The 16,070-nt window shown below is 42.2% G+C and overlaps 1 protein-coding gene and 1 long non-coding RNA gene across 2 annotated transcripts in view; both read left to right on the forward strand.

The window, feature by feature from the left end:
• Positions 1-16,070, forward strand: part of LOC308327387 — a 287,480-nt gene that overhangs the window by 219,053 nt on the left and 52,357 nt on the right. The gene's annotated exons all lie outside the window — the stretch shown is intronic.
• The window catches only part of jam3b (junctional adhesion molecule 3b), a 53,524-nt gene continuing 37,904 nt past the window's right edge, over positions 451-16,070 (forward strand). The window contains exon 1 of the mRNA XM_080780273.1: positions 451-590. Coding sequence (XP_080636399.1) covers positions 542-590 — 49 coding nt within the window. The 5' untranslated portion in view covers positions 451-541. The remainder of the gene's footprint in view (positions 591-16,070) is intronic.

Here is a 16,070-nt window from a genome sequence, read left to right on the forward strand (position 1 = left end):
TGGCGTGATATCCCCCGGTCACTATTTTGATCAGACACAAATATATATAGGCTACCCACAATTTTCCACTCAGTCACCAGCAAAAATAGGGAAATTCTATACAAAACAATACCAAAAATAAAGAGTGAATGAGAAAATAGGGGGATATGGGTATAGCCTAATTGTGATTAATTAAATTATAATTTGCATCTCTGAATTCTAGTGAAGCCTTGCACGATAATACTTATATAAGGCTGAACACCGGTCGGTTTTAATCTGAGCCATGCAGTTAATTCTCTACCATAAGGCCACAGTTGTAAACGCCTCCTATACATCTTGTCAACTATAAATTACTGTCTGTGTGAATGATGCTTTCGGTAGCTATGGAAACCCAATATAATAGGACCCCCTCCCTTTCCCAGCGTGCCTCTCTCTCTCTCTCTCTCTCTCTCTCTCTCTCTCTCTTCCTCTCCTCCGTCCACTCCAAAGCGTTTAGATTACTTTGCGCATGCACAGCCAGCCAAACGGAACATTGCATCGACTGACTCACTGAGACTCTAAGATGGCGATAACACGTCTGGCTTGCATTCTGATTCTGCTCTCAACTCACTGTAAGTAAACTGCGTGTGGATGGATTGTTACTTTGATTTCCCCTCTTCTTCGACGTCGCGGTGTCCTTTGGATCTTTGCCGTTTGCGCTATATGGCCGGTGAAATATAACCTATTCTGTTACAGAGAAGTGATCTTCTGTCTGTCTGACTGACCCAACTATAAACTCCAGCCAGACTGTCAGCGTTGTACACACACACACAGTCATCTCTCTGGACTGGAAGTTTTTAAAATCTCATTTATACTTTAATGATTAATTCAGAATAACTGACTCCATTAAATGCCGTTCTTGGTGGTTTGTTGATTGACAAAGGCGCGCATAAAAAAAGCCCTATAATCCTATTGTTTCGCAAATCCATCGCATGCCGGACAGCGCATCGCTCGTTTAACGTAGCCTAGCTACGGTTAAGAATCCCTGCTCGTAAGTCGTAAAATAAACAACTATGTTGTATAGAAACATACCGTATATATTTCATACAACCTCTTTAGTAACATGTTAACATTGGGAGCTCTTTAGTTTGTTACATTTGACTGATTTGAGGGCACGTTTCGACTGTGTGTGAATATAAGTTTCTCGATTATGTCTGGCCACTTTCAAAAGTTTTTACTCGCTGTACTTCGAGGGGTGAGCTTTATGTACATTAAATTCATTAGTTCAACCATTAATACAACTTTGCCGTTGAAGTGATTATAGCAATCTTGTTATAACGGTCCGTTCTCATGGTATAGCCTGCATGGTGTGAGTGAGTTGCGCTGAAATTGGTCATACGAGATAACGGTTTTTCCTATGTGAGGGAATAAAAAGCGTCCGCGCTGCGGGAGGAGCCAATGCAAACAGACAGTCTACTGCTGCGTCCCCCTATTTGACTCGTTTAAACGAACGACGAGAGCATACAACCAATGTACCTCTTTTAGATGGTATAGGCCTACAACAACAGTGCGTATAATTTAGTGTTTTAGGCCTATATATTATATATACCGGTTCGGTTCTGTATACATTTTGTTTAAGCGAGCTGCCTGCTTCCATCCATGTTTGACTCTCGGGAACACATTAGAAATGTCAACTGTTGCATCATATTGCATTGAGGACGGTGCATTTTTGCTTATACTTTTGTCTATTCTGAATATGAGATCATTTTGAAAATGAATAGGACAGAAAATTAACCTATAGGCCTACAGCTACAAATCCTACATGAACATCAATGAAATACTTGAAAATGGCAGAACCCTATATGACATTGAATGGAACTAAAAGACAAGCTGTAAACAGCAGGACAGCTGCCTACAGCTTCAGTGATCTTCTACACAGATTGGCTTACATTATTTGTGATGCTTTTCAGTCAGTCAGTATATATTGTTGACGATCTGTTGCTTAAATCAATCTGTGAGAGGTCAACATGCTGACAGAAACCATTTACATGTTCAGGGGGGGGGGGATTTACTTGTCTAAGGTTTTAAGATATATTCTTTTGGTCTTGTCTGGACATGGGTTTAGCCATGCCGTCAGCTGGCTTGCAGTCAGCACCTCCTGTCTTTAGAAGCAGGCCAAATCTGGTTATATCACAGCTGAACTAACACAATCTGACCTGGCCAATGTTGATTTAGCTGATGTATATACTATAGAATTAGCTATATGGTTGTCTTAATCTTCATGGCGTTATACAATACATCCATCATCAATGTGTCATGATTTTCCTGTATAGTGGTCAAATTCATGTGTGGCTTCTGTATTATGTGTTTGAGAGAGAGAGAGAGGCTATATTGCTATATGACCCGTCCTGTAAACATACATTCATTTCAATGTCAAAGTAGCACAAATAGTGCTATGGCTTTTATGGTTAAGTGTGTGCAGTGATTGTGCGTTTTTTTATTTTTACAGCAGACCTTTCAGTCAGAGTCAGATCTAAGTGGGAACATTTTCCATTGTTGGCTTTTACCTGAACTGTTTTACTTTAATATGCCAAAGAAAGCAGCATGTACTGCATTGGTGGTACATCTGCCAGGAAGCCGCTGCCAAAGAGCAGAGAGCCAAGATATGTAGGAGCTTGGATGCTGCTCAGAGTGGATTAGCTCTGAGCTAATATAAACTTTAAGATCGTCACTTGGATTATTTTTTTTTCTTTCTTCTTCACGAAGCACCTGCTGTGCTCACTATGTCTGCTCATCCATATGCTCCCCGTGATCTGTTGCCTTTTGCTCCCGTGATTTATTGCCTTTATGTGTATCCTTGGATCAATTTCAATGAATATACAAAACATTAAAGAATAGTCGGGACCTGTAAAACAATTGTAGTTATTTTACATAACAAATGCAATAGCCTACTGCCTATTATAATATTGTACTTTAAGCAAAATTGCACTTTGGTTAAGGTTTAGGTTACCTTGCCATGACAGTCTTTGGTTTAGAACTAGTCATTGGTTAGACCAGTCATAAGTCCTACAACTACAATCTATCACAAACCCTCACCCTAACCCTAACCTCCCACGGGGCAGCAACCTAACCTTAATCCATGTCTAACCAATGACTCGTCTAAACTAAGTATGCACCCCGGTGAGATATCATCAATGATTGTTCTGTTGATTTGAAATGTAAATCCCAAAATAGTCTCAAAAGTCATCAAAGTCACTCTTTTAGCACATAAACGAACGCATACATCCTGTAACATGTAAAACATTCGAAAACTGCCTCAGCCGCATATTGTTTATTCATTTTTTATTTAATAGAAAATTCAATTTCCTGTTTATTTTGAGATAGGAAGACGATCTGGACTGGATATTTCGGAGAAAACCTTGGCCAACTGACTCATTTTGTGACTCAACCTTTTCACAATTTTCACTTTAATTGCAGCTGAGAATAAACCAATTGGAGCCCTTTGGGTACAAGATAGAGTCTCTTTATCTGAACAGATAAGATGGTGGATAAAGCTGTCCACCATGGTGCTGTCGTGTCGCCTCCCCTATTCTCTCACTCCCGATAACAGGGAAGCTTTGGACATACAACCATTTGTCGAGCCACGTTAACACTTTATAGAGCCCCTATTCTGGGCACGTCAGAATAGAGCAACAACATTTGGTGAAAACAGGTGAACATTCAGCAAACGGGCATATGGCATAAATAGCAGACCTATACAAAAAAGACCTGTGAGTTTGTAGATCGGCAAATCTCCGCTGTGTATGGGTTTTAAGTTCACTCATAAGCCAAGTTGGTTGAGGCGGTTCATTCATGCTTTGTGTGGTATAGCCAGTGTTGTTTTCGTCGACTAAAACTATGATGAAAAATGTTCGTCGACTACCTTTTTTCACTGGTGAAAACTAAATGAAAACTAAGCTACGGTGACTAAAACTAAGACTAAATATAGTGGCAATTTCGTCAAACAAATAAAAACTAGACTGAAATGTTAGGAAGGGACTAGTGGACAAGAGATCCAGTATAAGTCATTTTACACTTGGTTGTATGCTGAAACTAGCAGATCTACAGGCACACAACGCGTCGCAACAATTGCTGACAAAAACAACACTGGGTATAGCTGGTTGGCATGGTGGGAGGATAAGTGCTGATAGTTCCTCCCACAGGAGGTGCATGTTGTCAGATGTTTCCCTACCCACCCCAAAGCTTGTGAGCAAATGTTTGGAGCCCTCGCTGAATGGCATGCCTGGCCCCTGTGGGCTAAGTCACATACAGTCTGACATTTTACTGGAGAGACAGTATAAATGGCATGCAGTCAGTGTAACTCACAGGGAGAATAAAATGCGCAGAAAAGCAGTCACTTCCTGCCAAGTATATAGTTGTTTTATCACCGTTTTTGGATGTGTCTTAATTAGGCCTGAGTGAGACACATATAAGCCACGTAAGCCCTACAGTGTATATATACTTAGTTGACCCGGGCTATACTTTGTCCACCACCTCCTTCCCCTGCAAATATCTCCAAATGGAGTTGCGTTTGCAACTGCTTGAAGATCTGCTGTTATCACCAAATGTCCGTCTATAAAGGAACGCCCAGGGTGGTGTTGTCTATAGCCTCAAACGGATACTATAAAAGAAAAGAGTTTGGCCTGAGTTGGTATACATTTGTCATGGATGCTGCTGGTCCATGCTAATCTGTTCATAAGCAATTGTATAGTGCTCAAATCTGATCAGAAGATGATTAGTATAATATACGCCTTAGGATCACCTAGATGGATATCTGTAGGAAAACAGTTTCTTTTTCTCCAATTGGGGATACACTAGGCAAAGCACTGTATCACATGACGCTTGCTGTGGAATGGACCCAAACAGCTGAGTAGGAGTGGGTGGAGGTGTTTGAGGCAGTCAGGGACGTGACCAGAAATATCTGTGGTGTCCCTCCCAAACCTCTGTGTGTGTGTGTGTGTGTGTGTGTGTGTGTGTGTGTGTGTGTGTGTGTGTGTGTGTGTGTGTGTGTGTGTGTGTGTGCGCGCATGCGCGTGTGCGTGTTCGTGTGTTCGTGTTCATGTGCGAGCGTGCGTGTTGGCAGCAAATGCAGTGTTTGTAGTAGCAGCAAATGCAGCATTCCGAATAGAAAACATATGGGGGGGAAAGATCTTCATATCATGTGTGCAGGGAATAACAATCATACCCACCTGTTTTTCTGCGAGATAAAAGGGAGCCATGTTGATGAGCGGGACCCCGGGGCCCAAGAGGAGAGGCCTGCAGGGGGAAATAATACGAGGACTTTGTAAGGAAAGCACAACTTGAAGGTTGGGTTTGAAGATGCCTCTCCAGAGAGAAAGTGGAGAGGTGAAGTCAAGTCCTCACAGGGAAGAATACATAGTCCCTGTATCCCACTTTTATCATTTTCCCCTCTCTCTCTCAGTAAAGCTGGAGCAGATGTTGAAGGTTAAAAGCTAAACACCTTCACACTCACATTCCAGAAATGGCACAGTTATGTGCTGCAGCCTCCATCGATTCAAACCATTATTCACATGTAGGGGGCATTTTGGTCTTACGTCATACTGGTGGGGGGGGCGCCCTCCATCCCCGAGTATGATGGCCACCATGTGATTATGTCAGTAACAGATAAGACTAACATAATAAAAAAAAAGACAAATAATGAAAGCCATTGCATAGATATAGACTATAGAGCATAATTGACCATAACCTCCTCATGGCAATATTACAGACACCATTGCCTATACCTCATAGGAAAATCTAAATATATAGTGTATAGTCTAAAGGCCAAAGGATACTTTACATATCCGGATAGCCACTTCGTCAACAACTCATACTGTATACACTACTACGTGCCTCCTAACCCACAACAAGTACAGTATGCTGTTGTGCATGCGCTAGAAAAAAAGGCAGTGTTGTTTTCGTCGACTAAAACTAAGACGAAAAATGTTCGTCGACTACCCTTTTCCACTGACAAAAACTGAATGGAAACTTAATGAAAACTAAGCTATGATGACTAAAACTAAGACAAAATGTACTGTCGATTTTGTCAACAAATAAAAGCTAAACTAAAATGTTAGGAATGGACTAGTGGACGAGATCCAGTACAAGTCATGTTACACTTTGTTGCATGCTGAAAATAGCAGATCTACAAGCTCACAACACGTCGCAGCGCTATTTTCAGCAAGTGTAAAATCATTGCGACTGCATCAAGGCCCGCCAAAATACATTTTAGTCGACTGAATTAACTGTAGATTTAGTAGACTAAAACCTCATGACATTTAGTCGACTAAAACTAGACTAACACATTCCAGGTGACTAAAATATGACTAAAACTAAATTAAAACTATTCAAAAGACTATGACTAAAACAAAAATACAAATTTGCTGCCAAAAACAACACTGCTCTTAGGAGAGGTTGAGTGAAGAGATTTGTCGCTGTATTATAGGAGCATACAGTGATAATAAAGGACTTGAACTTGAAATTGTGTTTGTTGGCAGGTTTGATGAACAAAATACAAATGCATAGACATAATTGATGCAAGATAGCTACTATAGGACATTAGGCGCTCCATTTTCGTCACCGCTAAACCTCGTATCCCTAAACGTCTTTTTTGCCTTTTTTGTACTATTTTGAAAAACATTTTTGAATACGGTAGTTCAACTAGACAATCTACATTGACACGTTGTGAGCTTGTAGACTGGCCATTTTAACTATTCAAAAATGTTTTGCAAAATAGTAAAAAAAAAAAAAAAAGGCAAAGAAGTTTAGGGATAAGGGGTTTAGCGGTGACGAAAATGGAGCCCTCTAGACCTCTTCTCACAATGGCAAAAGTCCTTCAGTTGTCTGGAAGGTCATTAGGTTGTGCCTTGTATCGAGTGCAGCTCGCGTCGCTACTGAATGTGCGCACGTCTCTGCAGACACCAAATTCCAGTAAAAAATATAAATACGCATCGCAGACGATATAATCACACGTAGTAATCAGGCTTATAGAATTTCTCATAAAAAAGGGCCATTATTATCAGATGCACACACAACAGAAAAGATATCAGAGAAATGACTACTTGCATGGTATAATAAATGTTTCCTGCCATGGGCTGGCAGAAATGGTTGTTTGTTTTGCCAGGATGTTATTATGTGATGTTTAGAGACGACTCCAGAGATTAACGTGATAACCTTTGAGATATATAATAGCCCCATGCAGCTCCCAATCCGTCTGAGTTAGCTAGGGCAACCGTTAGCTAGGCTTCCTGTTTAAAGATCTGTATCTGGTGAGTCCCCAGAGGCAGGAAGCGCTACAGCAGTGTTTCCCCCCTTGCTCCTGTGCTCGCTCGGACCCTGACGGAGCATATCAGTGAGTCAGATGAGACCGCCATCGATCAAACATTGGGATGTTGTCAGCTTAGTGAAATAATTAGTGGCTTCATTAATGACATGATGCTGCATGGCAATGGGCTATATCCGTGCGGTTGAACTATACTGTCTGAGAGAAGAGGGCTCGAGGCGGAGGCTATCTGCGCTGGGAGTCATAACCAGATAATCGCACTGCTGGATTCATCCTCTTGTTTACCGGCATGTAACAAAAGGCAATTACCAAACTAAAAATAGCCAAAAGGCAGTACGTGTCGTATATGACAACCTCAGGTGTTTTCAGCACACTTTGTTCCACAGCATTGCACGGTGCACCCCATATCCAGGCACACATACGTAAATATTAATATATGATTCCGGATGGAATATTCATATGCTGATTTATAACCATGATGCATTTGGATGATTTTGGTGTTTTCATGTTGCAGAATTGAAGCTGTTTAGGAGAAGCTATATAAGGGGCACAGCTCAAGGATGTCGTGTATGTGCCCAGCTCATGGCGTATATGAAACGTTTTCCATATTCATGCAAGACCTAAAAGTAACATTCAAAATCAATCCGAAATCTCAAAAATAGTTCAGGGAGACTGAAAATAAATACAGTATATGGCGTTACAGTTCGTCCTATAGCTGTTGTTGTGTTCTTCGGGCCTCAGTGGAGCATTTTTGGATGAGTTGTAGGCAGAGAGGAGAGACTGGGGAGTTTGCCAGGAGTTGCAGTAATACAACTGAGAAGAAATGATAGCACGGATGACATTCTCTAGGTCACCATGGGATGGGGAGGAAAAAAAGAAAAAGAGAAAAAAAAAGGCCATCTTTTTTGAGATAGCAGCCTATTTCATATAGCTGGAGGAAGCATGACTGAACAATCCTTTTGACCGCTTCATCCGAACCATGATCTGGATTTAAAAGAAGAAAAATAATCACCTTTTTTTTTTTTCTCTCTAAATCTCATTCCGTGGATTATATTTAAAGACGCCATGAAATGTAATTCGGAGCCAAGTTTGTGACGTATGCCTCCAGTACAAACGCATGAAGGGGTGGGAGCTGCTAGACTAAGCTACGATAAAGTTGAAGTCACAGTAACTTTCTATCGTGCACAATTACCTCACCCCGAGTGCCCTCGATCTCACCAATGAGATGTCAATCACAATGTTATGCTGCTGAGTGGTATACTGTAGCTCTCGGCACAACTGCAGGAAAAATAGGGAGTGGGTAGATGACTTTTATCTGATATGAAAGTGAGTGTCTAAAGGGAAGACATTTTGTTTAGCATTCTTTGGGCCTGTGTCATCTCCTGGAGCACGATTTTCCCCATTTCCTGCTGTCCAAATTGGAAGACCGTAACTACTGATGGAGCTGTTCCGTCCTCTGATAGGCATCCTCGATGTTCTACTGCAGAGGCAGTGATTGACAGGTCTGCTAGTACACTCAAAGTCATATTCATCTGAATCGCAATGAGGAGAATCTTGTTGCATGGCCAGTAGATAAGATCAATTCGTTGGGCACATTCATTGCTTTATCTGCAACCCCTGTCTTTGACGATGATGATCGCCAAACAGAAAAGCAAATGTAGCTTCGGTCAGAAGTGACCATGTTGAGGAATTTATTAGGGACAGCTAGATGGCAGCTAGAAGATGTGATACTGTGAACAATATAAAGTCCTTATAGTGGTGCCGGGCCGTGGCAGAATAATCTAAAAAGTAGACTTCAAGGGACAAGAAAACGAACACACCGGTAGCCAAAGTGCCAATATTCTATTTTGGACGCAGAGTAAAGGAACCAGCCAACAAAGCAACCTTCTTCAAGGGAAGGAAACGTTGGTTTCTTTTACTGCGGCCTAAAATAAAATATTGGCACGTTGGCTCCAAGAATGTGCGGCCACACTTTGTCTCCTCGAGACTATACTTTTTAGAAGATATCACACTGACATATCCTCAAGTGTGAAACCGTTTTAATACCGTTTAGCACAGTGGAGTTATTAGACACAATAAATAGGGCCCTGCGGGTCAGTTATTTTATTCTTTATTAAATTGAGCAAAGTTTATGCCATTTACCCGGCATTTTGAAACGTCAGTACGTCACATATCGAGCTCCTATAAAGCTGTAGTATATCATCAAAGGTTGGGGGATTAAATCAATGTACTGGGTATAAAATTGCAGTGTAAATACAGCATAGTCATCCTATAATACTTTATTTATTTATGTTTTCTTAATTTTTATCCCACGATTTTGTAACACAATTTTTTGCACCCAGTGTCAATTATCTAATGTAATCCTGGGCGCTATACACTTCCTCCACAAAGGAAACTCCACACAGAAAGGCCCTTTTCTGTGTGATGACGCAGAGGAGAGGACACGCCCACAGCGTCCCCAGCGGGAATAGAACCCAGGGCCTTCTAGGTGTGAGGCTAGAAGGTCCTGGGTTCAATAGTGCTGTACTTGATAGCACAGTCTCTCCAGAGGGAGATTTCAGAGTGCTTGTGGTAGGACATGACAGAAATCTTGGTGGCCATCCAAAGGGAGTTACATACCAATGAGTAGCAGAGCGTGTGTGTGTGTGTGTGTGTGCGTGCGTGCGTGCGTGCGTGAGAGAGAGAGAGAGAGAGAGACAGACAGAGCATGTGCATCTGTATGTGAGTGTGAGTTATAAAGGGATGCTGTTTAGAATTTCACGGTGAGTTTCCAGTGAAACATTTCTTAGTAAGCCGTTTCCAAAGTACTCGCGGCTGACACTTCATCAGTTCAGTGACACATGCTGCGTCACTAATGGTTCACAATGAGGCTAAAAAGCTCAGTATCGATGAAATCCTCCTTGAGACCGTCTCAGGCTTATAGCGCACAGAAAATATAGTCCTGCTATTAACCCATTTAGACCTGAGGACGAATCTACAAAAGTCACGAATTTAAAAAATAGCAGACCTACAAGTTCATAGCGCGGCACCGAGCTTGTAGGTCTGCTGTTTTTCACTAGCTAAAGTATAACATAATGCTTAAAACACCAAAGGGGGTTCCCGCCCAGAATGGCTTAATGTCACCCAGTTAATTTAGATTTCCTTTCGGATGTGTTTTCAGGTTAAGCGCATCTTATATGCCGCTGCATTGTCTGTAAGGAAGCCAAACAGAAAATAAGTTTTACTCTTATGTACCTGTACTGTACACAAGGTGTAACTCTAAAGTACAACCTTACAACCCTATAGCGTCCCAATTCTGGGGGAGAACATTTGGGGGCACAATGAGAATAATGTAAAACAGGAATTTTGTGAAGAGATGCGCAAGGGGAACAGTATAGACTTGTGGTGGTCGCTGCAGGTCAACAACGAGCTCTTTTTATTTATTAAGTTTAAGGTTTGTTAAGAATCAATGTTGCCGTCCTAAACAAATTAATTAGGTCATATCATGACAACCAAGCAGGTTGATAGAACGCACGCACACACACACGCACACACACACACACACACACACACACACACACACGAACAGACACAGTGAGCCATTTCTCAAAGCCTGCTGTCAGACAGAGGAGTACAAGACATGTTTCTTCATGTAAATCAAAGAAAAAAAGGGGGGAAAAAAGCGCATCAGAATCAGACCCCCCCCCCCCCAGCAATCAATAGCTTCTTGTCTGTTGTGGAAACCCCACCAGTTGCATCATCGCTGCAGCAGTAGTCAGTGATGCTTTCAGCTGACTGGCCAGATAGATAGTGTTGACAGACTGTATAACCACACCATCTGTCCATATGGTGTTAGTGCGCCGTCCCTTCTGGGCTACTTAGTGGTAAAGATGTTCGGATTTAACTGGAATAGATGGCTGTTACAGTATGTCGCTTTACAACTTGGTATGTCTTACGAGGGGACATTATGTTTGGCATTAATGTATTTAATGTATCTTATTGAGACCCCCGGGGTCCCCCCCCCCCCATGGGATCTTTGTACGTCAAACTGAGGACAGGGAATCATGAGCACTCTCATCCTATCCTAAAAAAAAAAAATCAGATAAATGCAGGAAGACAAACTGACTGGCTGTCTTCCAGCATAAAAAACGTAATCGACTGGGTGAAGAAAGAAGGGAAAAAAAACCCCATCCTAAAGTATTGTCGGAGACTCGGATGGAAGGTGAATCAATATTTAAAGAATGTTGAAATGGCTGATATCTATAGGGACATTAATGGCATTTCCTGATCCCTGTCAGAAAAGATCATTGTGCTGCGTGCAGGTATACTGGCCTGGTCTTTTCACTGTACTTAGTATAGGGCTATAGTGGAACACGGTAGAAGCACCCAGAGACCGCATACGTACACAGTCCAGTTGTCACACGTATGTGAGGACATACTCTGGGTAAGTACGTGCTTCAGATATTTGCCAGGATGCCAGAGATAGGTGGCAAGTTTGTAACATGGTGGCCTGCCATGCCTGAGCACTGTTAGAGGGAGCATTTGCCCCTGGATCCCCTTCCTATAGTTGTGTTTCATGGTAAACAATATAATAATATAGTAAATATTACTGAAGCTGAAATAAATGATCACTTTGAAGGCATGGGCGAGCCGCCTCAATGTGGTTCTAATCTTAGCTGCATGGTGCGTCCCTGAAGTGAATACATCACAATACTAGGAAATAATAATAATTATGATGACAATAATAATAATAATAATACTACTAATGACAATTTAATAATAACAATTCGTTTAAAATCATTTCTTCAAAGAAGTGTCTTTGAAGAACATTATTTTAACTACATTTCCTGATAAAGAGGTAAAAAGCAAGAGATGTAGAAAGAATGACTAATGTTCCACATCCCATGTGAGCCGAGGGATTTCCTGACTTGTTATGCCGTAGAAGAAGTTGATAATTAAGCTTCTCTTCGCATTCCAGCTATGTAATACAGCAGAAACACCCCTGAAATGACAATTACTTATCTCTCGTGCCATTTCCTTTCACGAGGCAGTCCCACTTCCAAAGCCAGCTTAAACATTATACAATGCTCTTTATCAGAGCTTACACGATAACCTTAGAAGGAAGAAGACCCACCGAGAACATGGAGACTTGTCTGCCTGCCAGAATAATGAGAGACTATTACTGTAAGGGAACAAATGTATCCCTGACAGTAATGTATCCCTTTGTAAATCTCTCACGTACGTACTTAAGATGAGGTTCCATTTGGTACACAGTATGTTCCATAGAGCAAGAAGAAAGCAGATAGCTGTATAGCCGTGGAGTTTTGTACGGTATCTGATGGGTTGCGTGCAGCTTGCAGAGGCCGAGCCACATCTCATCACTCTTGTCTAGAACTAAAGAATACACGGAGCACATATATGTGCAGAACCTAAAATATTCAACGCATACAAAAGCAAAGAGCCAACAAATAATTTATTAGAGGAAAATAAAAAAGACAAACAGTTAGAACGCACAAGAACAAAGCCTTTTGACGGCGGGGGTAAAGTTTACGGCGCTCACATGATGGGACCCCCAAGGAGATGTGTGTGTGTGTGTGTGTGTGTGTGCCTGACTGTTGTGTAAAAAAAACTATAGAAAAACACAGTGAGCTAGGCCCCCCCTCCACACACACACATTACCCATCTATACTCCACCCCTAAGTTGAACCCAGAGTTTCGTCGTGACGACCCCACCACCATTCATTCCAGCTCAATCCGGTGTGAGCCAGAACAATTGTCTTATGCCTTCGTGCGCTTTTCCGCCAAACACTTTCAGTTGAAAGTCTACTACATGTATCTAGGCTGACGACTGCCTCAAAATGACCTCCGTCCAACTGATGCTCGGTGTAATGAACATCCCCCCCCCCCCCCCCCCCCCCCCCTGCAGCGTAGCCGCTCACGCGGAAGTGACCAACCATGCAGTTTATCTCCGATCACCAACCATCAAGATCATCCCTGCGCACACATGGCTGAGGGCGGCGTCCTGTGGCCAGGCTTCTTCTTGTTGGTGTGGTACTCGGGGGGGGGGGGGCTCGGCTACGGCATTGTTGTCCAAGGAGAAGGCTATAGGATAGTCAGGGCTTTGGGGGGTTGGGGGTGGTGGGGGGGGGGGGAGCTTGTGTGCACATGTAAGGTCTCAGATATGATTGTGTGCTGTAGTGTACAGTGTGTGCTATCATTTATGCCTGCTCCGTTATACCGGTGTACCATATAGTAGAATGCATTTAAGCTGATCAGGCCTGGCAGATGGCCAATCTGTGTTATAGTCAACGTTTATCAGGGGTGGGTCCGGCTATGTGCTGCTCCAGAGATTCCATAGATTTTCCAGGCAGACGAGCAGGCTCTTCTCTCTAAGTGATGGAACATTCGACTCACTGCCGTGAATGTTCAAGCTGCAATCATTGCCTAATGCCTATTAACGGGTTATTTGTTCCTACACACACGCGGCTGAGTCCTTCCAGGGTTACATATTGCATATAATGTGGCACAGACCGTATCATCTTTGTCGGATGAAACTGAACTTGCCACAAATGATGAGGTAAACGGAAATCCAAGGGTTTGTATTTCCCCTTCTGGATCAAGGTCCAGAGGCAGGCTTCTCTTTCCGCTTTCTGTGCTACTGGCACGTAAACACCAGACAAAGGCATAATCTGCTTACAAAACAGCTCAGTGGTTCTTAGCTTTGCAGAAAGACAAAGATTATGTTGAAAACCCGCTTTCAAAGCATTTCCATGCAGTATATTGTATGCATGTTACGTTGATTTGTATTGGCCACCCCAAGGTAAATCATAAAAAGACGATCATATTGAAAACGAGGACCACGGTGGGTTTTCCTTACCAGCCACAAGTGCCACAGAAAACTTGTGTTTGGATACAAGCAAAGACAGCAGGTGACTAGGTCACCAGCTGGCTCCTAACCTATTCTTAACACGACAGCACTTTAAAGCAAAGCCTAATTTCGTCGAACGTGCTTCACTAAATAACAGATTTTCACCAAAACATTTTTTTACCTTCAACTAAAAATGCTTTGCATTGTGTTTTTAACTTGAGCCTAAAACAAGCTCACAACACGTCACGATGCAATTGCTATTTAAAGAGAAAACGTAATCACACAATGCCCAAAATAGGCACGCCGGGCTGAATGTGGTTAAATCAGTTATTTTAATTGAGCAGCATTGTTGTCGTACAACAAAAGCAAACGGTTCCAAAGCATCATCAACAGGCTTGTGTTTATATATTTCCTGTGTGACTGTAAGAGCAACAACGATGCCATAGGTCACGTTATGCTAGTCTGGAAATAGTCCTCGGTGGCATTGAGCGACGTGTCGTTGTGGTTGCCTGTCTATTGCATGTGTCTGGCATTTCCCATGGAAACCCACAGAGGGATTCTTCCCCCCTGAGCAGGTGATGGAAGCTGCAGAGAGGGGCGGTCCCAGCGGCAGCATGAGGCTCAGATGCGTCGTCCCCCCATCCCTTCACCAGCTGCTGTACGACAGCGACATTCCCCTTTGCAACAACTCAGGCGGCCTATGCAAACTATTTGAGGGTTAGAGTATGCCTTTGTGCACATTTGTTGTCTGAGATGAGGCTGTGCTACACTGAGTCGCGGTCCCGTAAACCGGAAATTTCTCACTTTGATGATGTCTCCATTTTCATCCGTTCATTCTTTTACATTTTCAATACATTTTCGAAAAGCGTTCCCGAAAGCTTCACACAACAATTAGCAAAAATAGCAGATCTCATAACATGAGCTTGTACATCTAGGCTATTTTCGATCTATCAACATCGCACGATGCACACCAAAGTATAAAATATGGCTGGTATAAGTGGTCAGCCGGAAATTGCTCACTTTTGGTGTCAACATCTTTCTTTCTTTTTGGTCAGATAGTATACTCAGATAGTAGTCACGTTTTAGACAAATAACAAATAATCATAATGGTTTACCGTCAGCTATGAATCTCTTGGAATGGAATGTGATGTCTCAGACGTTTAGTATGCGGACTTTTATGAGCGAGCAACTCCACCCTTTTAGTGAGAAGCTATTTTGTCGATGTGGAGTAAACAACTATTAAATTGCACAGTAGTACAATCTTTCTGGATGGAAGATTTAAATCAATTCTCATATTATAGCCTACTGTAATGTACAATTGTGTCACTTCTTTACAACTCAAATATATGCAAAATAAATTACAGCAAAAGGCTTTCTGTCACAAAGACCGGACTTAATTTAACTTGAACCCTCGAATGTATTTGGAAATGTGCAAATACTAGGGTAGGAAAGTTATGGCTGATTTGGCCTTGGCGGGGCATTACTTTCTCGATTGAGTCTGGTGGTAAAAATGTGACCCATGTTGCCTTCAACCATGCCTGTCAAAGCTTGCTCACCTGTGGTCACTTGTCCCCACGCGGTCGCACACTACTTCACATTCTACTCTGCTGGGCATGTGTATTCCACACTATAGTGCTTACTAATGAGCAATGAAATGGCATGAATTGCTTCCCACAGCATTATACAAAATGCTGGCCAGTTGCTATAGAGTTTGCAAGCCAGGTTTAATGGATATCTTTTGCTAAGGTGTAAATCTTCAGCAGCAGTAACTTGTTTGACCCTTGACTCCATACTTAACAGTATTGATTGGTGGCAGGTTTGCTATGCACTAACCATCGCCATCTCTATACTGTGGTGTACGCTTGGCAGTAAAAAGTAAGCATATCACACTGGATCTGCATCTATCAAAAGTATTTCGCGTTGTGTGAAATCAAAGTGTATACA

The sequence above is a fragment of the Protomyctophum bolini genome, assembly GCF_963924005.1.
Source record: "Protomyctophum bolini genome assembly, chromosome: 13".
NCBI classification, from domain to species: domain Eukaryota; kingdom Metazoa; phylum Chordata; class Actinopteri; order Myctophiformes; family Myctophidae; genus Protomyctophum; species Protomyctophum bolini.